This window comes from Ranitomeya variabilis, chromosome 1 (genome assembly GCF_051348905.1).
Source record: "Ranitomeya variabilis isolate aRanVar5 chromosome 1, aRanVar5.hap1, whole genome shotgun sequence".
Classification (NCBI taxonomy): Eukaryota; Metazoa; Chordata; class Amphibia; order Anura; family Dendrobatidae; genus Ranitomeya; species Ranitomeya variabilis.
The window spans coordinates 645,419,674-645,446,708 of NC_135232.1; the positions used below are offsets into that span (position 1 = coordinate 645,419,674).

Genomic DNA, 27,035 nt, shown 5'->3' on the forward strand with positions numbered 1-27,035 from the left:
GTCCAAATTTGCTGCAACCTGTCCACCACAGAATCCACCCCAGGACAGTCCGAAGGCTCAACCTGCCCTGAAGAAAAACGAGGGTGGAAACCAGAATTACAGAAAAAAGGCGAAACCAAAGTGGCCGAGCTGGCCCGATTATTAAGGGCGAACTCAGCCAAAGGCAAGAAGGACACCCAATCATCCTGATCAGCAGAAACAAAGCATCTCAGATATGTTTCCAAAGTCTGATTGGTTCATTCGGTCTGGCCATTTGTCTGAGGATGGAAAGCTGAAGAAAAAGACAAATCAATGCCCAACTTAGCACAAAAGGACCGCCAAAATCTGGAAACAAACTGGGAACCTCTGTCCGACACAATGTTCTCCGGAATGCCATGTAAACGAACCACATGCTGGAAAAACAATGGAACCAAATCAGAGGAGGAAGGCAATTTAGGCAAAGGTACCAAATGGACCATCTTAGAGAAGCGATCACAAACCACCCAGATAACTGACATCCTCTGAGAGACAGGGAGATCTGAAATAAAATCCATGGAAATATGCGTCCAGGGCCTTTTCGGGACCGGCAAGGGCAAAAGCAACCCACTGGCACGAGAACAGCAGGGCTTAGCCCGAGCACAAGTCCCACAGGACTGTACAAAATAACGCACATCTCGTGACAAGGAAGGCCACCAAAAGGATCTAGCCACCAAATCTCTGGTACCAAAGATTCCAGGATGACCAGCCAACACCGAACAATGAACCTCAGAGATAACTCTACTAGTCCATCTATCAGGGACAAACAGCTTCTCCGCTGGGCAACGGTCAGGTCTATCAGCCTGAAACTCCTGCAGCACCCGCCGCAAATCAGGGGAGATGGCAGACAAAATTACCCCCTCTTTGAGAATACCAGCCGGCTCAGGAACTCCCGGAGAATCAGGCACAAAACTCCTTGAAAGGGCATCAGCCTTCACATTCTTAGAACCCGGAAGGTACGAAACCACAAAATTGAAGCGGGAGAAAAACAGCGACCATCGAGCCTGTCTAGGATTCAACCGCTTGGCAGACTTGAGATAAGTCAGATTCTTGTGATCCGTCAAGACCACCACGCGATGTTTGGCTCCTTCAAGCCAATGTCGCCACTCCTCAAACGCCCACTTCATAGCTAACAACTCTCGATTACCCACATCATAATTGCGCTCAGCAGGCGAAAACTTTCTAGAAAAGAAAGCACATGGTTTCATCACAGAGCCATCAGAACCTCTTTGAGACAAAACAGCCCCTGCTCCAATCTCGGAAGCATCCACCTCGACCTGAAACGGGAGCAAAACATCTGGCTGACACAACACAGGAGCAGAAGAAAAACGACGCTTCAGCTCCTGAAAAGCCTCAATGGCCGCAGAGGACCAATTGACCACATCAGCACCTTTCTTGGTTAAATCAGTCAATGGTTTAACAACACTAGAAAAATTAGCGATGAAGCGACGGTAAAAATTAGCAAAGCCCAGAAATTTCTGAAGGCTCTTCACAGAAGTAGGCTGAGTCCAATCATAAATGGCCTGAACTTTAACAGGGTCCATCTCGATAGTAGAAGGGGAAAAAATGAAGCCCAAAAATGAAACCTTCTGAACTCCAAAGAGACATTTAGACCCCTTCACAAACAAGGAATGAGCACGAAGGACCTGGAACACCATTCTGACCTGCTTCACATGAGACTCCCAATCGTCCGAAAAGACCAAAATATCATCCAAATATACAATCATGAATCTATCCAGGTACTTTCGGAAGATGTCATGCATAAAGGACTGAAACACAGATGGAGCATTAGAAAGCCCGAATGGCATCACCAAGTACTCAAAATGGCCCTCGGGCGTATTAAATGTTGTTTTCCATTCGTCGCCCCGTTTAATACGCACAAGATTATAAGCCCCTCGAAGATCTATCTTGGTGAACCAGCTAGCTCCCTTAATCCGAGCAAACAAATCAGACAGTAGCGGCAAAGGGTACTGAAATTTGACGGTGATTTTATTAAGAAGGCGGTAATCTATACAAGGTCTCAGAGAACCATCCTTCTTGGCCACAAAAAAGAACCCTGCTCCCAACGGTGACGACGACGGGCGAATATGCCCTTTCTCCAAGGACTCCTTTATATAACTCTGCATTGCAGCGTGTGCTGGCACAGATAAAGTGAACAGTCGGCCCTTCGGAAACTTACTACCAGGAATCAAATTAATAGCACAATCGCAATCCCTATGAGGAGGTAGGGCACTGGATTTGGGCTCATCAAATACATCCCGGTAATCTGACAAGAACTCAGGGACTTCTGAAGGATGGGAAGACGAAATCGACAACAATGGGACATCCCCATGTACCCCTTGACAACCCCAACTGGATACAGACATTGATTTCCAATCCAATACAGGATTATGGACCTGTAGCCATGGCAAACCCAAAACGACCACATCATGCAGATTATGCAACACCAAAAAGCGAATATCCTCCTGATGTGCAGGAGCCATGCAGATGGTCAATTGAGTCCAGTACTGAGGCTTATTCTTGGCCAAAGGTGTAGCATCAATTCCTCTCAATGGAATAGGATACTGCAAGGGCTCCAAGAAAAAACTACAGCGCCTGGCAAACTCCAAGTCCATCAAATTCAGGGCAGCGCCTGAATCCACAAATGCCATAACAGAATAGGACGACAAAGAGCAAATCAGAGTAACGGACAAAAGAAATTTTGGCTGTACCGTACCAATGGTGGCAGACCCAGCGAACCGTTTAGTGCGCTTAGGACAATCAGAGATAGCATGAGTGGAGTCACCACAGTAAAAACACAGCCCATTCTGACGTCTGTATTTTTGCCGTTCAGCTCTGGTCAAGGTCCTATCACATTGCATAGGCTCAGGCTTCTGCTCAGAAAACACCGCCAAATGGTGCACATTTTTGCGCTCACGTAAGCGTCGATCGATCTGAATGGCCAAGGACATAGACTCATTCAGACCAGCAGGCGTGGGAAATCCCACCATAACATCCTTAAGGGCTTCAGAAAGACCCTTTCTGAAAATTGCCGCCTGGGCACACTCATTCCACTGAGTAAGCACAGACCACTTTCTGAACTTCTGACAATATACCTCCGCTTCATCCTGACCCTGACACAAAGCCAGCAAAATTTTCTCTGCCTGATCCACTGAATCTGGTTCATCATAAAGCAATCCAAGCGCCAGAAAAAACGCATCTACATTACGCAATGCAGGATCTCCTGGCGCAAGGGAAAATGCCCAGTCTTGAGGGTCACCACGTAGCAAAGAAATAATGATTTTTACTTGCTGAATGGGTTCACCAGAGGAGCGGGGTTTCAAAGCAAAAAACAGTCTACAATTATTTTTGAAATTCAGGAACTTAGATCTATCCCCAGAAAACAAATCAGGAATTGGAATTCTGGGTTCTAACATCGGTTTCTGAACTACATAATCTTGAATGCTTTGTACCCTTGCAGTGAGTTGATCCACACAAGAGGCCAGACCTTGAATGTCCATATCTACACCTGTGTCCTGAACCACCCAGAGGTTAAGGGGAAAAAATATACAAAACACACTGCAGAGAAAAAAAAATGGTCTCAGAACTTCTCTTATCCCTCTATTGAGATGCATTAACACTTTGTGGGCCAGCTGTACTGTTATGTTGAGCTGGTGGTTAGGAACACTAGAAATGACCAGATGAGCAAACTAGCAATACAGGACGAGCTCTGGGAAGTGGGAGCTCTGCTGACCGCAACCCCTGATCCTATCAACAACAACTAGAAATAGCCGTGGAGCGTTCCTGACTCTGCCTAGATGCCTCTTCACAGCCTAAGAGCTAACTACCCCTAAAGATAGAAAATACAGCCTACCTTGCCTCAGAGAAATTCCCCAAAGAAATAGGCAGCCCCCACATATATTGACTGTGAGTTAAGATGGAAGTCACAAACACAGGAATGAAATAGGTTTCAGCATAGGAGGCCAGACTGAACTAAACAGACTGAGGATAGAAAAGGTATCTTTGCGGTCAGCATAAAAAACTAACAAAAAACCACGCAGAGTGTGCAAAAGAAACCACCGCACCGACTCACGGCGCGATGGTGCCACTCTAAATCCCAGAGCTTCCAGCTAACAAGAATAAATCATAATAGCAAGCTGGACAAAAATACAGTGGTAACAAATAAGCTAGCAGGGACTTAGCTTTTGCTGAAATAGACAGGTCATCTGAAAGATCCAAGAGAACTGAACCAGTACTAGGACATTGACAGCTGGCATCAAGTAACGATCTGAGTGGAGTTAAATAGAGCAGCCAGCCAAGGCCTGAACGAGATCAGCTGGAGAAGGAATCTCAGAACCAGCAGCTCCACTCACAGCCACCAGAGGGAGTTCATTAACAGAACTCGCCGAAGTACCATTCATAACCACAGGAGGGAGCTCGAGAACAGAATTCACAACACTGTAGTATCCCTTAAATGTTGTGCACTTGTCTTATTAATTTATTTGTAATCTTGCCTGAAGAAGGAGCCACTGTGCTCTGAAAGCTGCAAATATATTATTTTCTGGTTAGTCAATAAAAGTATCACTCCAAGAATACTTTTGTCATTATTGGGCAAAAAAGTATTCACATCGATTTTTCTGGCTAACACTGTACCACAATAATAATTTGTTATTGTACATCAGGGCTGATCCTTGTAATACATCACATCTTACTTGACTTGCGCCTCTGCTTGCATAAAGATAAATTCCCATTTTCTTGCAAATGCCCGTTGCAGTCTTGCTAAATTTTCCTGGCAAACAGTAAGAAACAAAAAAATAAATATTTAGCATGTAAATAATACATTATACTTTGCTGTTGTCTTTACTAATGCATGACTATGAGAAAATATATTGAGCCAAGTAAAGGATATTATATTTTGCTTGGCGCACTTACTTATTGGATGGGAATGTGATACATGAATGATAGGCTTTACTTCTGTACATTTTCAGGCTGATTAAGGAACTCTATATTAAGCACATGTAATCTCCTAAAGCTTTTACATTGAGGAGGTTATGCTTTGGAATTACTCATTTATACATACAGATTATTTTCCCAGCAACTCCTTGGTTACTGCTGCCGATGCTCCCTGCCGGTCTCCTAGCTTTCACCTCTGGAGTGGGGGCGAGGGTCAGGCCACTGATTGGCTTCAGAGGTCAGGTTCTGTTGAAGCCAGAAGAAACTGTCTCTTAGCTCTTTCTCCTGGAACATGACCACAGCAGCTAATCAGTGTCTGCTGATTGGCTGCAGCTGCTATCTGACACCGCTTCAATCTCTGGGAAGAAACGTGTTCATAAACTTGTTTATTTAATTTATTTTGAAGAGGTGATTTTTTTGTTGATTTATTAGCAGTTAGCACATATATTCTACCCTGATCTGCCATGTCACACCCATATTAGTTTAGACCAGTGTTTCCCAAACTCCAGTCCCTCCGGACCCCAGCAGGTCCTGTTTTCAGGATTTCCTTAGTATTAATTACACAGGTGATGGAAGTAAACAAATTAGTTATGAGGGGGCACCACGGTCCACTAGATGGCGTCCTGGTTGCCCAGGCAACTGAGTGTGGTGCACCTATTATTGTATGACGCAGGAGCATGCGCAGGGCGATCAGAGCAGAGCTTCCGAACGTCCTCGCTCAGATTATACAAGCGGCGATACAGCCGCACGGGTGTGGACATGTCGGAGCTTACATATCCTGTTATTGGCAGCATATCAGTGCGGGCCAAGTGGTGGATTAATGACTCTATGTAGGCGCTTTACAGGAAGCGCTCTGGTCTCCCGGGCAACCCGACTGACACACCAATGACGTTCTAACGCCGGAGCATGCGCAGATGGAGGGGGGATGGGGCCCAGCATGATGCGGCTTGGAACACTCCATGCGGCCGAAAGCAGCAACACAGCTGTTTGTGGTAACGTTATTTGTTTATTTGTATATTTAAGTGGCACACACTTGGTCCTTAGATTACCCCTGATGAAGCCACCCTGTGTGGTGGCGACACGCGTTGGGTCTCTTAGTAGCCCACATCAGGACTCTCATGAGAGGTTCTATAGGCTTAGGCAGGACATGCCTTTGGGTACTATACATTGATTGCCTCTCTTTCATATGTGGCCTCTATATTTTCCTTGTGTTACTCTCTCAGCATTTTTGTGGCGGATTGAGGGTCGCATATTACAAGTGACTGCTCTGCTTGTTCACAGTCCCTGCTACCTTGTAGTATATTCGTCCATATGCACATCTGTTTTTTATTGCTAGGCAGGTTTGTGCGGTTTGGTCCTTTATTCTGGACCTAGGGTGCAGGGATTTATGTGTTGGTGTCAGCTTCACATTTTTTATTGTCATATGCATATCTTTTTCATTTGTTATCAATAGTTTGTACATTTGTATATTATCCAGGGGAGTGCCAAGGTATTATGGCCTACATGCATCACTGTATGGCCAGGTTGATCTTTGTGAGAACATACTATATATAAGGTTATACTGTCGAGTCCTATGTGGGTTACTGCCGTATTAGGGGCTGTTGTGTATAGCATAATCATGCTTTTTAAATGTTTTTAATTGTAAGTGCTTATGTCACTTTTTTTTGTGTTACTCAATAAAGCTGTGTTCACATTTATGCCATATTCGTATTGTGGTGATCCCCATATATAGGACCTAGTCTGTTTTTCTTTGAACAGGTGATGGAAGTATCAGGAGTTCTCCCACTTGTGCAGCACTATGGAAATCCTGAAAACATGACCAGTTGGGGTCCGGGAGGACTGGAGTTTGGGAAAAACTGGTTTAGACTTTACGTAATTCATCATCACTGCCCCCATTGGGGTACAAAAGTTATATTACCTATCCATATAGCTTTGGAGTGTGGGAGGAAACCGGAGAACCTGGATGAAACCCACGCAGAGAACATACAAACACCTTGCAGATGTTGTCCTTGATGGGATTTGAACCCAGGACTCCCGACCGGCAAAGCTACAGTACTAACCACTCAGCTGCCTATGGAACTATCTGCTTTCAAATGCATATCAAGACTTTCATTTACGTAGGATTAGCAAAGTTTCTAAAACAAAATATCTCCATATTGTGTGCATGAACCTAAGGCTTTTAAGCTGATAATAAATTGATAGTGTAACTAAACTTAACTAATTTTGATATGTTGTACTACTGATAATTAACCCAAACCCCCATAGATTAAAATAACTCAGAAGGATTCAGCAATGGATTTGTGTGTACGAATGAAACACCTTTTTATTAAAGGGGTTGTTAAGAAGTGGGGCTCAAAGTCTTAAGTCACTGTAGGTGACTACAGACTTGTGAATCATCACACTGCACCCTGTCAGAATCCTCCGGTGTCGGTGATGCAAACATCCAACCACATTCCAACTAGACGTGCATGGCAATTCACTTATATTGAGCAACGCTGCACACATTTAGTTGGCACAGGACCGCATGTATGCAAATCTCATATTTGTACTCACGCGATGACCTGCTCCTGGCGCGGCACCGTAGAATCCTGACAGTGAGCATACTACACGATGTACGCATTTCACCTGTCAGCAGTCACATAGAATGACTAGTAAACACAAATTCAGACTATCAAGATGAGGGGCCGAATGAAGAAGACCAGAACAGTGAGCTAAAATTATTATATTTTATTAATACACAGTTAAAACATGTCAAAAAGTGAGAAATGTACATATTGCATCCAGCTTCTTCCACGCCCCCGGGAAAAAGATGGATGCAAAATGTGCATCAGGGTGAGGAGGAACACTGAGGTAATTCTACGACTGTGCTCCATACTTCTATTCTGGTAATATGCTTAATTTACATTTATTAACCGTTACACTACCTTTGCCTTTATCTTACTGAGTAATCTATATATTTGGCGCATTATATCTTTAGGAGATCACTGATCTGAATACTAGTTGATATAGTATCCAATTGTTTTTGTGGTTTGTATTCTCAGTATTAAATATGGCATAGTAGCATAGCACAGTGTCCCCCCTGGTTAGGGTGCTGAGGTTTTTGTTATATGTACATTTCTCACTTTTTGATATTTTCAACTGTGTAGTAATGAAATATAATAATTTTAGCTTACTGTTCTGATCCTCAAAATTTGGTCCCTCATCTTGATAGTCTGAATTTGGGTTTATCTGTTTTGAAGTACCAGTCACTTTTTACTTTTTGGACAACTTTTGGATATATTAACATAGAATGACTGTAGATTTAAACCCCAAGCCTGGACATGCTCAAGTGTGAGGCTGATTTCACAAATCCATGTCTCACTGTCAGAATATAGACTGCGGTGTACGGACTGGCCATGGAAATCCTGACTCAAATTTAACAGCATTATATATGCCCTTGAGCTGTTGAGTTCAAGTCAGGAGACCCACTACCACTCTGTACACTGTGGCCTAACATGGATGTGTGAAACCTGCTTAAAGTTTAATGTTTCGGATCTGTGACTTGAGCACTCGATAGGGGTCTCAGGACCCACCCCCAGATTGATCATTATTATTTAATAGTATTTAAGCATATGAAAAATTAGTTAAATTTCACTTACACTGGAAGCAATATGTAGCTAAAGTTGAAGCTTAAATTTCCATTCCTAATTCTGTAATGGGACATTAGTAATGCTAGATTGTACAAACTGGTAAGGTTGGCTACAAATGCAGGATTATAATTAACAAGGTGGTGTCCTCCCCAGATAGTTGTCTTTGGTGTTACTGGTTGACCATTAGGCTCTGGTCACATGCAAATGTCTTCATTGTAAAAATGAGGCATTTAAACCACACAATTTATGCTCTGCATTGCAAAGGGTCAATTTCTTTGCAACATGTGCATACAATTTCTCAAAATGTCATTAATATGCACCCCCTGTGCAATACCCTAAAAATTGCATTGTTAAAAGGGTCGTCCGGCCCTGAGGTACAAGTCTGCAATCACGCTATGTGACTGCAGACTGGTGAATCCTCACATCGTGATTAAGACTAGTAAGATGTTTTGATCATTGGGTGCTGGAACAAAATGTATTTTTTGAATTTCACTGCTATCGATATGTAATTGAATTGATGCTTTGATGTAAAAAAACGTAACAATTTAGCCAATTTTTCATAAAATCATAAACAAAGTCATTTAGATTTTGTACCTTATAAACTTAATTATTTTAATTTAATTAAAAAAAAAAAACACTAATTTATTTAGATCAAGAAAATAATTAAAAGTCTGTCAAAATGTAAGGTGTCGGTTAATTTCTACAAGGGAGTTATCTAAAAATAACTTACCTGTTTTCTTTAAATCCTCCAGTTTTACCAATTGGGACCACAGTGTAAAATCTGCCAGCACTCCCTGGAGTCTTGGTAAAATTGCAGAATTTACAACTTTTACTGCAACTTCAATGTTTCCCAATAAGAAATAAATTCACAAGCGACATGGCACACACCATATGAAATCCAATCATTCCAAAATTAGATGTTCTATGCTTGAGTTATGTGATTTAAATCATATTTTAAATTTAAAGGATTTAAAGTATATTTTACACTGAAAAACATTCTTCTTCCGTTCTATCTATAGACTCTGATCTTGGTATACCTACGGCTTCATAATCTGCTAACTCCAGTCTTGCTTTGTTCTGCATGGTCCTCTTGCATAGATAGATAGCTATAAAAATATATAAAAAATAAAAGTACTTTGATACATAAAATGTATAAGAACATTGCTATTGAATCTAATACATGTAATGATTTGACTCTAATATGGCTCTTTTCAGAGCTGTGATGTGCAACTTTCAGCCTAAGTGACTGCAAGTGTGAGATCTGGATATTTGCAGTCATATGCTTACTTGATTGTCATCTGCTTTCCTCAACAGAACATTGAGAGAAGCTGCTAAATCTCTAGTCAGCAAGTGACCAAAAGTAAGATGCGGTTCGCAGGGCTTTCGCCTGATGGTCACAGATCACAGACCTAGCATCTTGGCTGGCTCCTGCGAATCAAATTGCACCTTCACTGATTTGGAAACTAACGGTATGATTTTTATTAGGACTATGTCCCCTTCAATGTGCTGTGCTTGGTTTAAACAGTAACCTTGTGCTGACAAACTCCTTTTATTGAGCTTTATCAACTACATTATGTTTGGGGAATGCTATTTCGTTAAAATTGTAATTTATGAAGCAATAATAATTGCAAAATGTTTTAGGCATATTCAGGGCCACCATCAGGGCATTAATGTCCTTACTGGCGTATGGGGTTGAGTAAGCAAAAGCAAGGAGGGGAGCCCGGACCAGGCCCCCCTCTTTTTGCTTTTGTTCACCGGGCCCCGGGGCAGGACCAGTAACTGAAAGTGCGTTTGAGGACGCACATTCAGTTAAAATTTATTGCCCATGCAGGAAGCCAACGGCTTCCCTCATGAGAATAGTTAACAGCCGCCAGCCAATAAGAGGCCAGCAGATGACGTTGGCGCACACATCGCCGGCATATGACATCACTGCCATGCAACAGGGCTTCTGCATCTCAAATGGATGAGGAAAAGGATGTCACTGAAATGCAGACAGGTAAGGAAAAACTTTAAAAAAAATTGTTTGTTTATATGAGGCCTGGGGGTAGGATGGGTGGACACCTGGGGCCAGAATGGGAGAACACATGGGGCCAGGATGGGAGAGCACATGGGGCTAGAATGGGAGAACACATGGGGCCAGGATGGGAGAGCACATGGCGCCAGGATGCGAGAGCACATGGGGAAAGGATGAGAGAACACATGGGGCCAGGATGGGAGAGCACATGGGGCCAGGATAGGAGAACACATGAGGCCAGGATGGGAGAACACATGGGGCCAGGATGGGAGAACACATGGGGCCAGGATGGGAGAACACATTGGGCCAGGAATTAGACTGTCACTGGTGAGCCACTGTATGACCTGTACACATACACTATATACAGAGGTCCTGTGTATAATGTCACTGGTGAGTCACTATTACCTGTACGCTATATACAGAGCTCCTGTGTATAACATCACTGGCTGGCACTGTATTACTTGTACACTTACACTATACATTTTATACAGAGTGTTAGAATCCGTTTTGTTTTTTGACCATCCGCCATCTTGTTGTGGTTTTCTGGCTGCTGGTCTTTTTCCCCTGGTGCTGGGTTGTCTTAGGTCAGGTGATTGTATCACCCTTTATTACCCAGCACCTGCCTCCCATTCCTTGCTGGACTACACTGTTAATCCACTTGAGTTCTGGCTAGGTGCTTTGATAGCTTTCTGTGTTTGATATTGTGCAGTTCTGGCATCTCTGGTTCTGCTATCTTTAGTTTCTGTTTTCAGTTGGTTTCAGCAGCCATCTCTGTATTTCTATTAGGAGGTGACCTGTTTTTATACCCAGTCATTAGATCTTTCATGGACCTCCTTCCCCCTATCTATAGGTCTCTGAGATTAACCTAGGATCGTCGGTGGGTCTATTCGCAAGGAATGGGTTGCCCACTCCATCGTAGGGTATCAGCCTAGTCTCAGTGCAGGGTCAGTTTTCCCCTTCTATCCTAGTTCTGTGTTGCAGTTCCGTAACACAGAGGTCCTGTGTATAATGTCACTGGTGTGTCATTTTATTTCCTGTTCATGATACACTATATACAGAGCTCCTGTGTATAATGTCACTGGTGAGTCCTTGTATTACCTGTACACTGACACTATACACTGTATACTATGTACAGAGCTCCTGTGTATAATGTCACTGGTGATCACTGTATTACATGTACACTGACACTATATATAGAGCTCCTGTGTATAAGGTCACTGGTGATCACTGTATTACCTGTACACTATACACTATATACAGAGCTCTTGTGTATAATGACACTGGGGATTCACTGTACTACCTGTCTACTATACACTATATACAGAACTCCTGTGGATGGGATAACACATGGGACCAAGATAGCAGAACACATGGGGAGAGGATGGGAGAACACATGGGGCCACGATGGGAGAACACATGGGGCAAGGAATGAGACATGTTATTACTGGAAGGGGACAAAATGTGGGACATTATTACAGTAAGGGCTAATTAAGGGATATTATTACTGCTGTGATGTATTTTATTTTTCAGGATACTGTTTTCAGTTGGGGAGGATCCTGTTATGGTCACATTTTGTCTTTATCTGGTGCAGTGTAAAAGTTGGGGAAAAATTGGAGAATGTGCTCAGGAAATGGAGCTCTAGACAACTCTGTGCTATTTTCTGCAGAGACAAGTCCTGGCTTGGAGAAGTGATGGCTGTCTGCGATGGATGAAGACGAAAAGTGGAGTAGAGTACTTTCAACTAGAGATGCCACTGGTGAGTCAGTGTGTTTCCTGTACACTTATGCTATACACTGTATACTATGTACAGAGCTCTTGTGCATAATGTCACTGGTGAGTCACTGTATTACCTGTATACTTATACTATACACTGTATACTATCTACAGAACTCCTGTGTATAACGCCACTAGTGATCACTGCATTACCTGTACACTATACACTATATACAGAGCTCCTGTGTATAATATCACTGGCGAGTCACTGTATTACCCTGAGTATGACAACACTTGTGAGTCACTGTACTACCTGCATACTATACACTATATACAGAACTCTTTAGTATAATGTCACTGGTAATCCCTGTATTACCTGTATAGTGATATTATATACAGAGCGTCTGTGTATAATGTCACTGGTGATCCCTGTATTATCTGTACACTATATAGTATATACAAAGGCCCTGTGTATAATGTCACAGGTGAGTCGCTGTATTACCTGTGCATTACACACTATATACAGAGCTCCTGTGTATAATGTCACTGGTGAGTCGATGCACTACCTGTACACTGACACTATACACTGTATACTATGTACAGTACAAAGCTCCTGTGTATAATGTCACTGGTGATCACTGTATTACCTGTACACTATACACTATATACAGAGCTCCTGTGTGTAATCCAGCACAAAAAAGGAACAGCATCCAATCCAGGTGATGACAAAATTCACAACAAACTTTATTCTGCCATGATGCAACGTTTAGACCAATACAGGTCTTTGTCAAGCATCTTGACAAAGACCTATATTGGTCGAAACGTTGAGTCATGGCAGAATAAAGTTTGTTGTGAATTTTTTCATCACTTCGATTGGATGCTGTTCCTTTTTTGTGCTGGACTGTTCTGTTTCCAATTGGGTCGCTGACTGGAGCAGGCATCCTAACATTGATGTCACTGGTGATTCGCTGTAATACCTGTACACTGATACTATACACTGTATACTATGTACAGAGCTCCTGTGCATAATGTCACTGGTGATCACTGTATTACCTGTACACTATACACTATATACAGAGCTCCTGTGTGTAATCCACCACAAAAAAGGAACAGCATCCAATCCAGGTGATGAAAAAATTCACAACAAACTTTATTCTGCCATGATGCAACGTTTAGACCAATACAGGTCTTTGTCAAGCATCTTGACAAAGACCTATATTGGTCGAAACGTTGAATCATGGCAGAATAAAGTTTGTTGTGAATTTTTTCATCACTTCGATTGGATGCTGTTCCTTTTTTGTGCTGGACTGTTGTGTTTCCAATTGGGTCGCTGACTGGAGCGGGCATCCTAACATTGATGTCACTGGTGATTCGCTGTAATACCTGTACACTGATACTATACACTGTATACTATGTACAGATCTCCTGTGTAGAATGACAGATATGGTAATATTAGTATTGTGTTTTGTTTTTTATTAATGATCAGCATTGTAGCATTCGGTTACTATGTGGCGGTAACATGTGGTCTGGTCATCGTGTGAGAGTATTTGTTCCTTATTTGTGGCATTATTAGGTCACTATGTTATGGCAATATGTGGTCTGGTCATGGTGTGGTGGTATTTGTTCCTTGTATGTGGTATTATTGGTAATTTAAAAAAATGCATGTGACACAATCCCTCAATGAAAAATAAATAAAAAATATACCTAAAAAGAGTATTGGATATTTTAAGACATTTTTAATAGGTTACAGTAAAGTAGGGCCTCACCAAAAGAGTTGACCTTGTTGTGGTGGCAGCTTACAAAATCTTTTGGTCAAAAACAAAAGCTGCTGTCTTTGTATGTGATATGATGTTCAATGGGAACTGTTAATGTGTGATTGGTAAGGATGTGGTGCAGAAGTGGAGTTTTTCCAAGAGTGGGCTGTGGGATTGAGGAGTGAAGGTGGAGCTGGGGCGGAGGCTCAATGGGGCCTGAAATTTATACCAGTATGGGATCCTGAATTTCCTGGTGGCAGCCCTGGGTATATTAAAATTAATATATACACGTGGACAAAATTGTTGGTAAACCCTCACTTAATGACAGAAAAACCCACAATGGTCACAGAAATAAATTGAATCTGATAAAAGTAATAATAAATAAAAGATCTATGAAAATGAACAAATGAAAGTCAGACATTGCTTTTCAACCATGCTTCCACAGAATAAAAAAAAAAAATAAAACTCATGAAATAGGCCTGGGCAGAAATGATGGTACCCTTGAAAATAATGTGACAAAAGAGAAATGTTAAATCGCGGTGTGTCCACTAACTAGGTGTCTACAATCTTGGAATCAGTGAGTGGGCCTGTATATAGGGCTACAGATACTCACTGTGCTGTTTGGTGACATGGTGTGTATCACACTCAACATGGACCAGAGGAAACGAAGGAAAGAGTTCTCAGGAGATTAGAAAGAAAATTATAGACAAACATGTTAAAGGTAAAAGTTATAAGACCATCTCCAAGCAGCTTGATGTTCCTGTGACTACAGTTGCACATATTATTCAGAAATTTAAGATCCGTGGGACTGTAGCCAACCTCCCTGGACATGGCTACATTAGGAAAATTGATGACAAATCAAAGAGATGGATAATACGAATGGTAACAGAAGAGCCCAGAAAAACTTCTAAACAGATTTAGGCTATGTGCACACGTAGGAAAAGAGGTGCAGAATTTTCTGCACAAAATCCGCATCTCCTGGCATTATCTGCGGCCGCTGATTTGCCACGGTTTTTATGCAGATTTTGTGCAGTTTTTATGCGGAATTAAAGTGGATTTTGTGCGGATTTTCAGCGGTTTTTGCCACTGTGGAATTTTAACATAGAGGGGTGCAGAAACGCTGCAGATCCGCACAAAAGAAGGGACATGCACTTCTTTGAAATCCGCAGCAATTCCGCACTGATTTTTCTGCACCGTCTGCACAGCTTTTTTTCCCCATAGAATAACATTATACTGTACATCACAGTGCGGATCTGCAGCATTTCTGCGTGGAAAAATCCGCTGCGGATTCGCAGCAAATCCGCATCGTGTGCACATAGCCTAAAGGTGAACTTCAAGCTCAAGGAACATCAGTGTCAGATCGCACCATCCGTCATAGTATGAGCCAAAGTGGACTTCATGGGAGACGACCATTGTTGAAAAAAAATCATTAAAAAGCCAGACTGGAATTTGCCAAACTACATGTTGACAAGCCACAAAGCTTCTGGGAAAATGTCCTATGGACAGATAAGACAAAAACGGAACTTTTTGGCAAGGGACATCAGCTCTATGTTCACAGAGAAATGAAGAATATCAAGAAAAGAGCACTGGCCCTACTGTGAAAGGCTCTGTGGAGGAGGCTCTGTTATGTTCTGGGGCTGCTTTGCTGCATCTGTTCTGTTGAAGAAACTGCAAAGCGAAACGGCGCTCGTAGGGCGCAGGATGTGACACGTTCCCTTCATATGCTGCACTATCTTCCACCTCTAAAAACTCAGGTAATATTTAACAGCTTAATGATCGGCCTTACATTCATATTTAGTTGGATCTCACTGCATCCACTATTTTTCTATGCTTTATACTCTACTGCCATCTAGTGACTGCTTTAAAATTGCCTAGCATTGATGTCCTTTCTGCTCTATTTGAACAGGTACCATTCTTACATTCGGGTCACTGTTGATCTAATTAGGAATATGACATAAGCTGCTCTCAAAAATATATATTCTTCCTGATGTGAGGGGATTATTATTATTATTTTTTGTTACTTTTATCTTTTTAGGATACAGGACTGCTAAGAGTTTTAAAGAGACATTGTTATGTCCACTAGGGTTGAGCGACCTTTACTTTTATAGGATCGGGTCGGGTTTCACGAAACCCGACTTTTTCAAAAGTCGGGTCGAGTGAAATCGGCCGATCCTATAAAAAAGTCGGGGTCGGGGTCGGCCGAAACTCGAAACCCAATGCAGTGCATTGGGTTTCCAATGGTTCCCAGGGTCTGAAGGAGCGGAAACTCTCCTTCAGGCCCTGGGATCCATATTTAAGTGTAAAATAAAGAATTAAAATAAAAAATATCGCTATACTTACCCTCTGACGGGCCCTGGTACTAACCGGGAACCTTCCTTCCTTAGAATCAGCCTTCCAGGACCTAGCGGTGACGTCGCGGTGACGTCGCGGCTTGTGATTGGTGCGCGGCCGCCCATGTGACCGCTCGCGCGACCAATCACAAGCCGCGACGTCACCGTGACGTCACCGGAGGTCCTGGAAGGGCTGATTCTTAGGAAGGAAGGCTGCCGGAAAGAAGCAGGGCGTGTCCGAGAGTGAGTATATACCTAATAGGAATATACTCACCCTAGGCTTCGTTCCGGCAGCCTTCCTTCCTAAGAATCAGCCCTTCCAGGACCTCCGGTGACGTCACGGTGACGTTGCGGCTTGTGATTGGTCGCGCGAGCGGTCACATGGGCGGCTGCGCACCAATCACAAGCCGCGACGTCACCGCGACGTCACCGCTAGGTCCTTGAAGGCTGATTCTAAGGAAGGAAGGTTCCCGGTTAGTACCAGGGCCCGTCAGAGTGTAAGTATAGCGATATTTTTTATTTTAATTCTTTATTTTACACTTAAATCTGAATTCCGATACCAATTCCCGATATCTTAAACATACCGGGAATCAGTATCGGAATTCCGATTCCAGATTCAGAAGATCGCCGACTTCATGGCCGACCCCACACAGGGGTCGGGTCGGGTTTCATGAAACCCGACTTTGCCAAAAGTCGGCCACTTCTGAAAATTGCCGACCCGTTTCGCTCAACCCTAATGTCCACCCATTTTAGCAAGCCTACATAGCCTTCATACAAGGATAATTTATATGTGCAGATATATTGTATATGAAAATAAATTTATAAAAAATTCTATCATTTTCTTGTGTGTCACACCCTGACTTCTTTGGAGGTCCCATTTTTTCCATCTTTCTGTCTTTTTAACGTTGTTTGATCTTAAAATATTGTTTCAATAAAGAAAAAAAAATGTATTCACTTTCTTTTGCGTCACTTCGTGCCTTGTTAGGTAACTCATGTAAGCATCTGGCACAGGATGTCTAGAATCTGTGCAAGATACAATGAAATCTCAGACTATCAAGGGATTCTAGAGAGAAATGTGCTGCCCAGGGTCAGAAAGCTTGGTCTCAGTCGCAGGTCATGGGTCTTGCAACAGGATAATGACCCAAAACTCACAGCTAAAAACACCCAAGAATGGCTAAGAGGAAAACATTGGACTATTCTGAAGTGGCCTTCTATGTGCCCTGACCTAAATCCTATTGAGCATGTTTGGAAAGAGCTGAAACGTGCCATCTGGAAAAGGCAACCTTCAAACACGGGACAACTGGAGCAGTTTGCTCTTGAGGAGTGGGCCAAAATACCTGTCGAGAGGTGCAGAATTCTCATTGACAGTTACTAGAATCGTTTGATTGCAGTGATTGCCTCAAATGGTTGTGCAACAAAATATTAAGTTAAGGGTACCATCATTTCTGTCCAGGCCTATTTCATGAGTTTTATTTTTTTTTTATTCTGCGGAAGCATAATTGAAAAGCAATGTCTGACTTTCATTTGTTCATTTTCACAGATTTTTTATTTATTATTACTTTTGTCAGATTCAAGTTATTTCTGTGACCAGTGTGGGTTTTTCTGTCATTAAACGAGGGGTACCAACAATTTTGACCACGTATGTATACACCCATGCGACCAGCATCATATCAGTAAAGGAATACATTGGTTTGGAAGTCAGGCACAATCAGGTCCTATAGAGTAATAGAGTGTTTGTTTCACTGCAAATATAACAAGGAATCGTAAGGCAGAACCTACTTACAGTAGCATAAGGATTTATGAAAAATTACAATTGTTTTAACTCAATTTCTGCCTTTAAAGATGTTTTGAAAGATAAGAAAACATTCTCTAAATAGGGAAAATGCCATAAAATATAAAATAAAAAAGGCACCTTTTAAATCCTCCATGACTCTAGCACTACAGTAATGACATGCCTATCTACCCACATGACCACACAGCCAATCATTGGATTCAGCCATGTACAGCTCAAGACCGCTGATTCTGGTAGTTGGCTGCAGCGGTTATGTGGGAGGAGGGACACAATTACTGCAGCACAATAAGCAAAGACTGGCAAGGAATAGAGGAGTTGTGGAGCTGGAGTAGCTGGACATTTATCAGGAAAGCATAAATTTATTTGTATTTTTTCCCTGTCTTTACTTTATTGCATTTTCCCACATCGGTCAATTTTTTCCTGATACTAGAAATCCCAATCAATTATTTCACATCGATTGCACTTATGATTTAAAATACAATCAATTTGTAAAATGAGTGAATTAGCAATGCCTATGCTTTATTGTTATACTTACCATAGTCTGTATTTTCTGGTTCCCAGCAATTTGAAGGCCAGAAATATGGAGCCTAGAAATGATAGATAATTGAAATAATGGCCCTTTAAGATATGAAAATATTCTACACCTGCATCTATACAGAATATATAAAACCTTTTATATGTTACACGTACAAATGACATATCTGAGCTGTGTCCAAGTTAAAGAGAGAGATAAAGAAAATGAGAAAAAAAGAATAAAAGAAAGGGAGAGAAACACATGTGAACATACATTAATACATTATTAGGTTGCTGTTGGTTGCAATACGATGTCATTGTATTTGGCAGCTGCAGCTGCTTGTGGTTTGCTGAATCTATGCATCACTGCACCTTTCCTATATTTTATGCATAATTTTACATTGCTGTTAGTGGACGCGGGTCTTGTTGATTTTCATGGAGGTTAAAAGTTCAGTTACTTTGTGTTGGTGTATATATTATGAGAATAAAAGTGCAGATAGAAGAGCATCGACATATATTATGTAAACTGGAGTAGAATCGTTAGAATCGTACTTAGTTAATATATTTGTTTGAGTTTGTGACTAAATATAGTAGCATTTAAGTTCATTAGTAATCTTTTAAATTCTCTTTTTATTGTCTTTTTTTTGCCGCATTAAGTGATTTAACAGTAAGTTTAAACAAACAATTAAATAATTGGTAGCATGTTTTAGAATCATATAAGACAACTAGAGGGTGGCCCGATTCTAACGCATCAGGTATTTTAGAATATGTATGTAGGTACGTCACGCTTAGAACAGACACGAAGTATATAGCACAGCCACGTAGTATATAGCACAGCCACGTAGTATATAACACAGCCACGTAGTTTATAACACAGACAGCGACGTATGTAGCGCCCCCACTGCCGCAGGGCCGAGGGGTACCCGGTACCGGGCCTCTGGGTCTCTGCTCTGGGGTTGTCACGGTAGCTAGACCCGGTCCGTGGCCCTGCTGAGGGGCGCCCAATGAAAGGTGTGGAAGGTGGTGATAGTGCGGTGCAGTGCTGGTCACAGTAAATAACGAGGACACCAGGTTGCAGTCTCTTTACCTCTTTACTGAAGGCTTCAGGATCCTCAGTCCGGAATACGGTTAACCAGGCTGCGCAAGTCCGGCCGGTCCGATGGCACCTCCAGAGTTCCCTTTGCAGGTGGAAATCTGTGCCTACCTTCTAGCGCTTGTGTGTTGCGGTCCTCCCCTGCTGTGCTCACGGGATAGTCCCCACAACTGTTGTGTCTGTTTCTCGTGTTCCCTCACAACTCGATTCTGATGTTCTTCTTCGTCCCCCAGATGATATGGCTAGGACGCACCCGTATGACGGGTAGGCTCGGAGCTCTTCCTGGACCCTAGTGTCGCCCTTCTCCTATTGTTGCCCCCTGTGTCTTCGTAGGTGATTGGTGTGAGACAGCCCGCCTATAGCTGACTGTCCGGCCGTAGGTTTGAAGTATTGCTTGGAGCCTAGTACTTCCTCGGCGTTCCGGCCACCGGCTACGTGCCTCAGTAGGATGTTGCCTCGTCTTACAGCACGACTCCTACTGGTATTTCTCCTTGTTGCGTTGATCTCGTTTCTCACTCAGCACAATATACCTCGCTTCTTGTCCTTTCTTAGGGCACCGCCGCTATCTAGTACAGGCGCGGTCCCGTAACGTTCTCTCTGTTCGCTAGGCCTCTGTCAGGATCCCACCCCTGACAGGGACCCCCCTGAGTCTCTCCCCGCAACACCCTCTGCCACTGGGTGTTGCCTGTTCGATTCCCAGTCAGCTTCTGTCTAACTTCCTATCCAACCCCCAGTTTTACCAGATTGTGAGGAGTGGCCTAATACATAGTACCCTTAGCTCCCCCTGGAGGCCAGACTGTGAAGTGTATTGGTGTCTGTGATACCTGGTCAGGTGAACCCCTTCAGTGCCATCAGACGTACCATAGCCCCCCTTAGCGGCGGAGCATCAGTACTGCAACGACCAGGACTCTGGGGCGCTGCAGTTAATATATTTGTTTGAGTTTGTGACTAAATATAGTAGCATTTAAGTTCATTAGTAATCTTTTAAATTCTCTTTTTATTGTCTTTTTTTTGCCGCATTAAGTGATTTAACAGTAAGGGTACCGTCACACAGTACCATTTTGATCGCTACGACGGTACGATTCGTGACGTTCTAGCGATATCGTTACGATATCGCAGTGTCTGACACGCAGCAGCGATCAGGGATCCTGCTGAGAATCGTACGTCGTAGCAGATCGTATGGAACTTTCTTTCGTCGCTTGATCACCCGCTGACATCGCTGGATCGTTGTGTGTGACAGCGATCCAGCGATGTGTTCGCTTGTAACCAGGGTAAACATCGGGTAACTAAGCGCAGGGCCGCGCTTAGTAACCCGATGTTTACCGTGGTTACCAGCGTAAACGTAAAAAAAACAAACAGTACATACTCACATTCCGGTGTCTGTCCTCCGGCGTCTCAGCTTCTCTGCAGTGTGAGCGCCGGCCGGAAAGCGAGCACAGCGGTGACGTCTGACGTCACCGCTGTGCTTTCCGGCTATGGCGCTTACACAGTGGAGAGAAACAGAACGCCGGGGACAGACACCGGAATGTAAGTATGTACTGTTTGTTTTTTTTACGTTTACGCTGGTAACCAGGGTAAACATCGGGTTACTAAGCGCGGCCCTGCGCTTAGTTACCCGATGTTTACCCTGGTTACCCGGGGACTTCGGCATCGCTCCAGCGCCGTGATTGCAATGTGTGACCGCAGTCTACGATGCTGGAGCGATATTCATACGATCGCTGCGACGTCACGGATCGTGCCGTCGTAGCGATTAAAACGGTACTGTGTGACGGTACCCTTAGTTTAAACAAACAATTAAATAATTGGTAGCATGTTTTAGAATCATATAAGACAACTAGAGGGTGGCCCGATTCTAACGCATCGGGTATTTTAGAATATGTATGTAGGTACGTCACGCTTAGAACAGACACGAAGTATATAGCACAGCCACGTAGTATATAACACAGCCACGTAGTTTATAACACAGACAGCGACGTAGTATATAGCACAGCCACGTAGTATATAGCACAGCCACATAGTATATAGGACAGCCACGTAGTATATAGGACAGCCACGTAGTATATAGCAGCCACATAGTATATAGCAGCCACATATTATATATCACAGCTCACGTAACACAGACAGCCACGTAGTATATAGCACAGCCACGTTGTATATAGCAGCCACATAGTATATAGCAGCCACGTAGTATATAACACAGCCCACGCAGTATATAACACAGCCCACGTAATATATAGGAAAGCCCACGCAGTATATAGCACTGCCACATAATATATAACACAGCCCACGTAGTATATAACACAGGCCACGCAGTATATAACACAGGCCACGCAGTATATAACACGGCTCACGTAGCATATAACACAGCCCACGCAGTATATAACACAGCCCACATAGTATATAACACTGTGGGCACCATATCCCTGTTAAAAAAATTTTTTAAATAAAAAATAGTTATATACTCACCCTCCGGCGTCCAACGAAGCTGTCCCGCTGCTACCGCCAGCTTCCGTTCTCAGTGATGCATTGCGAAATTACCCAGATGACTTAGCAGGTAATATCACAATGCATCACTGGGAATGGAAGCTGGCGGCAGCATCGCGCGCATCAGTGGACGTCAGAAGGTGAGAATAGCACAAATTATTTTTTTTAATTATTTGTAACATATCTTTTTACTATTGATGCTGCATAGGCAGCATCAATAGTAAAAAGTTGGTCCGGGATGGGGGCGACACACTGGGACTGGCACTGACTGGAGGGGAGTAGGGAGGGGGCACTGACTGGAGGAGAGTAGGGAGGGGCCAATCCGCGGCCGGACCAAGCCTGTCACTGATTGGTCGCAGCCGGGACGCGGGATTTCCATTGCAGACAGACAGAAAGACAGGCAAACAGACAGAAGTACCCCTTAGACGATTATATAGATAGATATCATAAGGCCATAGGACAAAAGCTGGAAGAACATAAATCTACAGTTTGGAGAAGTACGGTACATAAAATGTTAGGAAAGAGCACCAAAATATACGTGTAAAGTGATAAAATGGAGGAGAAATGTAAGGTGAAAGACAATAATCCAGGTTAAGGCGCCCTAGTAAATAAGTAGTCATGGGAAAGCATACAATAGTTGATTAGGCCTCATTCACACATCCGTGTTTACAGAGAACCTGTCGTCATGGCTATGCATATTAAACTAAAGGTTTAGGTTTAGTTTTCAGAAAAAATAGTACATAGTAAATATAAGAAAACTTTCTTATATTTACTATGTACTATTTTTTCTTACTTGAACGCCCCGCCCTTCACCATGCTGTGATTTTAATTACATCCAAACACAGTTGGTTCCGACCTTCCTATAAATGCAGGCTTTACCATGTTATTAGCCATAGGTAAGTGTTCACACTAGGCAGACAGGTTAGTTACCCATCCGATCTGAGATTACCTTGACGTTTGGTGGATAGGCTCACAATTTTTGGCCAAATCTTGTGCTAAGCATCTCATGTGTTTTTTCATAGATTTCACAAGCCAGTATGCTATTCACATTTCATGTATTGCACATTTCCTTGCTTTAGCACAGTAAAATTGAGTGCAGCCATTATCTATTCGCTTCAGTAAAATGGCGCCGGTGGCAGAGCATGGGCAGATTGAGTTCTCGGCTCATCACTGAGCCAAGATAATAGAATCATACAATGTTAGAGTTGGAAAGGACCTCAAGGGTCATCATGTTCAACCCCCTGCTCAATGCAGGATTCACTAAACCATCTCAGACAGATGTCTGTCCAGCCTCTGCTTTAAGACTTCCATTGAAGGAGAACAGGCCACATCTCGTGGCAGCCTGTTCCACTTATTGATCACCCTCACTGTCATAAAGTTTTTTCTAATATCTAATCTGAATCTTTTCCCTTTCAGTTTCATTCCATTGCTTCTTGTGTTTCTATGTGCAAATGACAATAATGGTGATCCCTCTACACGGTTGACATCCCTTCAGATATTTGTAGACAGCTATTAAGTCTCCTCTTAGCCTTCTTTTTTGCAAGCTAAACAATCTCAGATCCTTTAAATGTTTCTCGTAGGACATACTTTGTAGTCCGCTTACCATCCTGGTAGCTCTTCTCTGAAGTCGCTCCAGTTTTTCAATGTCTTTTTTAAAATGTGGTGCCCAGAACGGGACGCAGAATTCCAGATGAGGCTTGACCGAGGAGGAGTCGAGGTGGATAATTACTTCACGTGATCTAGACCATTTTTGCTTCTGCATCACACTGTTGACTCATGTGCAGTCTGTGATCTATTAGTATACCCAAGCCTTTTTCATATGTGCTGTTGCTTAGTTCTATTCCTCCCATTCCATAGATTTAATTTTCATTTTTCTTGCCCAGATGTAGAATCTTAACATAGTAACATAGTATTTAAGGTTGAAGGAAGACTTTAAGTTCATCTAGTTCAACCCATAGCCTAACATTTTGATCCAGAGGAAGGCAAAAAAAACCATGCGGCAAACACTAAGCTCCACATTGGGGAAAAAAATTCCTTCCCACTCCACATACGGCAATCAGACTAGTTCCTTGGATCTAATATGTATAACCTGTAACATTATACTTTTCAAGAAAGGCATCCAGTCCCTTCTTAAGTATTAGTAGTGAATCACTAATTACAACATCATATGGCAGAGAGTTCCATAGTCTCACTGCTCTTACAGTAAAGAACCCGCATCTGTTATTATGCTTAAACCTTCTTTCCTCCAGACGTAGAGGATGCCCCCTTGTCCCTGTCTCAGGTCTAAGAGTAAAAAAGTAATTAGAAAGGTCTTTGTACTGTCCCTTCATATATTTATACATTGTAATAAGATCACCCCTAAGCCTTCGTTTTTCCAAACTAAATAACCCCAAGTGTAATAACCTATCTTGGTATTGCAGACCCCCCAGTCCTCTAATAACCTTGGTCGCTCTTCTCTGCACCCGCTCTAGTTCAGCTATGTCTTTTTTATACACCGGAGACCAGAACTGTACACAGTATTCTAAGTGTGGTTGCACTAGTGACTTTTATAGAGGTAAAATTATGTTCTCCTCATGAGCATCTATGTCTCTTTTAATGCATCCCATTATTTTATTTGCCTTTGTAGCAGCTGCCTGACGCTGGCCACTAAATGTGAGTTTGTCGTCCACCCATACACCCAGGTTATTTTCAATTATAGTTTTGCCCAGTATTTTACAATCAAGCACATAATTATACATCTTGTTTCTTCTGCCCAAGTGCATGACCTTACATTTATTCCCATTAAAACTCATTTGCCATTTATCAGCCCAAGCTTCTAGTTTACATAAATCCTCCTATAATATTAAATTGTCCTCCTCTGTATTGATTACCCTGCAGAGTTTAGTGTCATCTGCAAATATTTAAATTCTACTCTGTATGCCCCCTACAAGGTCACTAATATGTTAAAAAGAAACGGATCCAACACTGACCCCTGTGGTACCCCACTGCTAACCGCAACCCAGTCCGAGTGTGCTCCATTAATAACCACCCTTTGTTTCCTATCTCTGAGCCAGCTCTTAACCCATTTACACATATTTTCCCCTATCTCCATTGTTCTCATTTTATGTATCAACCTTTTGTGTGGCACCGTATCAAAAGCTTTTGAAAAGTCCATATAAACCACGTCCACTGCGTTTCCTTTGTCCAGTACAGAACTTACGTCTTCATAGAAGCTGATCAGATTAGTCTGACAGGAATGGTCCATCATAAACCCATGTTGATATTGGGTCATTAGGTTATTCTTCTTCAGATACTCCAGCATAGCATCTCTTAGAAAACCCTCCAGGATTTTACCCACAGTAAAGATTAAGCTTACTGGCCTATCTTGCTTTTATCCTGTTAAATGCCATTCTATTAGTCACTGCCCATTGTTCAAGCTTCTCTAGATCCTTCTGAATCCTTTCTCTGTCTTCCCTAGTGTTGGCTATTAGGCTTGATCGAGTAGCTTCAGATAAGTGCTTATCCGAATAGCTATAGTGCTTACCAAATAGCTGCATCGGTAACCCGGATACCTGGAGCGTCCCCGATAATAAGCTGTTTGGCGCTGCAGCTGCATGTGTCGCGGCTGTGTGACAGTCACAACAAACAGGCTCTCCATGCATGTGTTGTGACTGTCACACAATTGCCAAAACATGCAGCTGCGGTGCTGAACAGCTGATTATTGGGAGCGATCCAGGTACCCAGGTTACCGATACAGCAATTCGGTAAGTGCTATAGCTATTCGGATAAGCACTTATCCGAAGCTACTCGATCAACCCTATTAGCTATCCCTCCTAGCTTTGCCTTAATCATTGTATGCACCAGCACCGATGCCATTTTGCTGAAGACTGCCAGGAGATCAATCTGCGAAGACGCCACCAACAGTTAAATAAGGAAGAGGATAAAGACGCCAGAGGCAGCGGAGGGGCTGTGGCAGAGCCGAAGACCCTACCCACAATCCCACCTCAATGCACAGACCAAAACTTCCAATGATTATTTTAAAACAAGGTTGCGGATTTCTCCACTAAATGTATGTATTAAATTAGTATGCCAGTGCCATCATGGGTATGCCATGAAAAATCCAAAAACTGATATATTTATTTAAACATTACTAAATTAAATCATGATCGTGGTGAGGTTCTCTTTAAACACGTCGTGAAAAAAATGGTACAAGGGTCATCAGTGTTCTGCATCTGCGTGTCTGTTTTTACCGATTGTGTGTCATCTTCGGATCTGTTTTTACCATCAGTGTGTCATCCGCGTTTCTATTTGTACCATCTGTGTGTCACCCGTGTGTCTCTTTTTACCATCCATGTGTCAGATATGTGTATGCTTTTACCATCCATATGTTATCCGTGCGTCTGTTTTTACCATCTGTGTGTCATGCGTGTCTGCTTTGACCATCTGTATGTCATCCATGTGTCTACTTTTACCATACGTCTTATGAGAGTTTTCATGGATAGCTAAAGAAATATATAAAGACTTTTATTTGCCCTTGTCATTCGTGCGGCTGGAAAAAATGGACACGTGAGCAGCAATATAATTATAATGTGTATGTGTGATACCTGTGAAAAACAACAGATACAACAAGTACATATAACACAGAAGTCTAAAGGAGGCCTAAAACAGGTGACACTATAACAAGTTATGGCAAGCTACCGTATATATTATACTACCAAGAAATAATGACTGCATATGAAATACGGAGTAACTTCTACATTGCCATATTCAGTGAAAGGCATCTATAT

The 27,035-nt window shown here is 42.6% G+C and overlaps 1 protein-coding gene across 5 annotated transcripts in view; it reads right to left on the reverse strand.

The window, feature by feature from the left end:
- The window catches only part of RGS6 (regulator of G protein signaling 6), a 758,999-nt gene that overhangs the window by 127,950 nt on the left and 604,014 nt on the right, over positions 1-27,035 (reverse strand). For all 5 annotated transcript variants that reach the window (XM_077261994.1, XM_077261976.1, XM_077262004.1 and 2 more), the window contains 3 exons: positions 18,715-18,766; positions 9,618-9,682; positions 4,707-4,783 (listed from right to left, as the gene is read on the reverse strand). In XM_077261994.1, the coding sequence (XP_077118109.1) occupies positions 4,707-4,783; positions 9,618-9,682; positions 18,715-18,766 (194 nt within the window). The remainder of the gene's footprint in view (positions 1-4,706; positions 4,784-9,617; positions 9,683-18,714; positions 18,767-27,035) is intronic.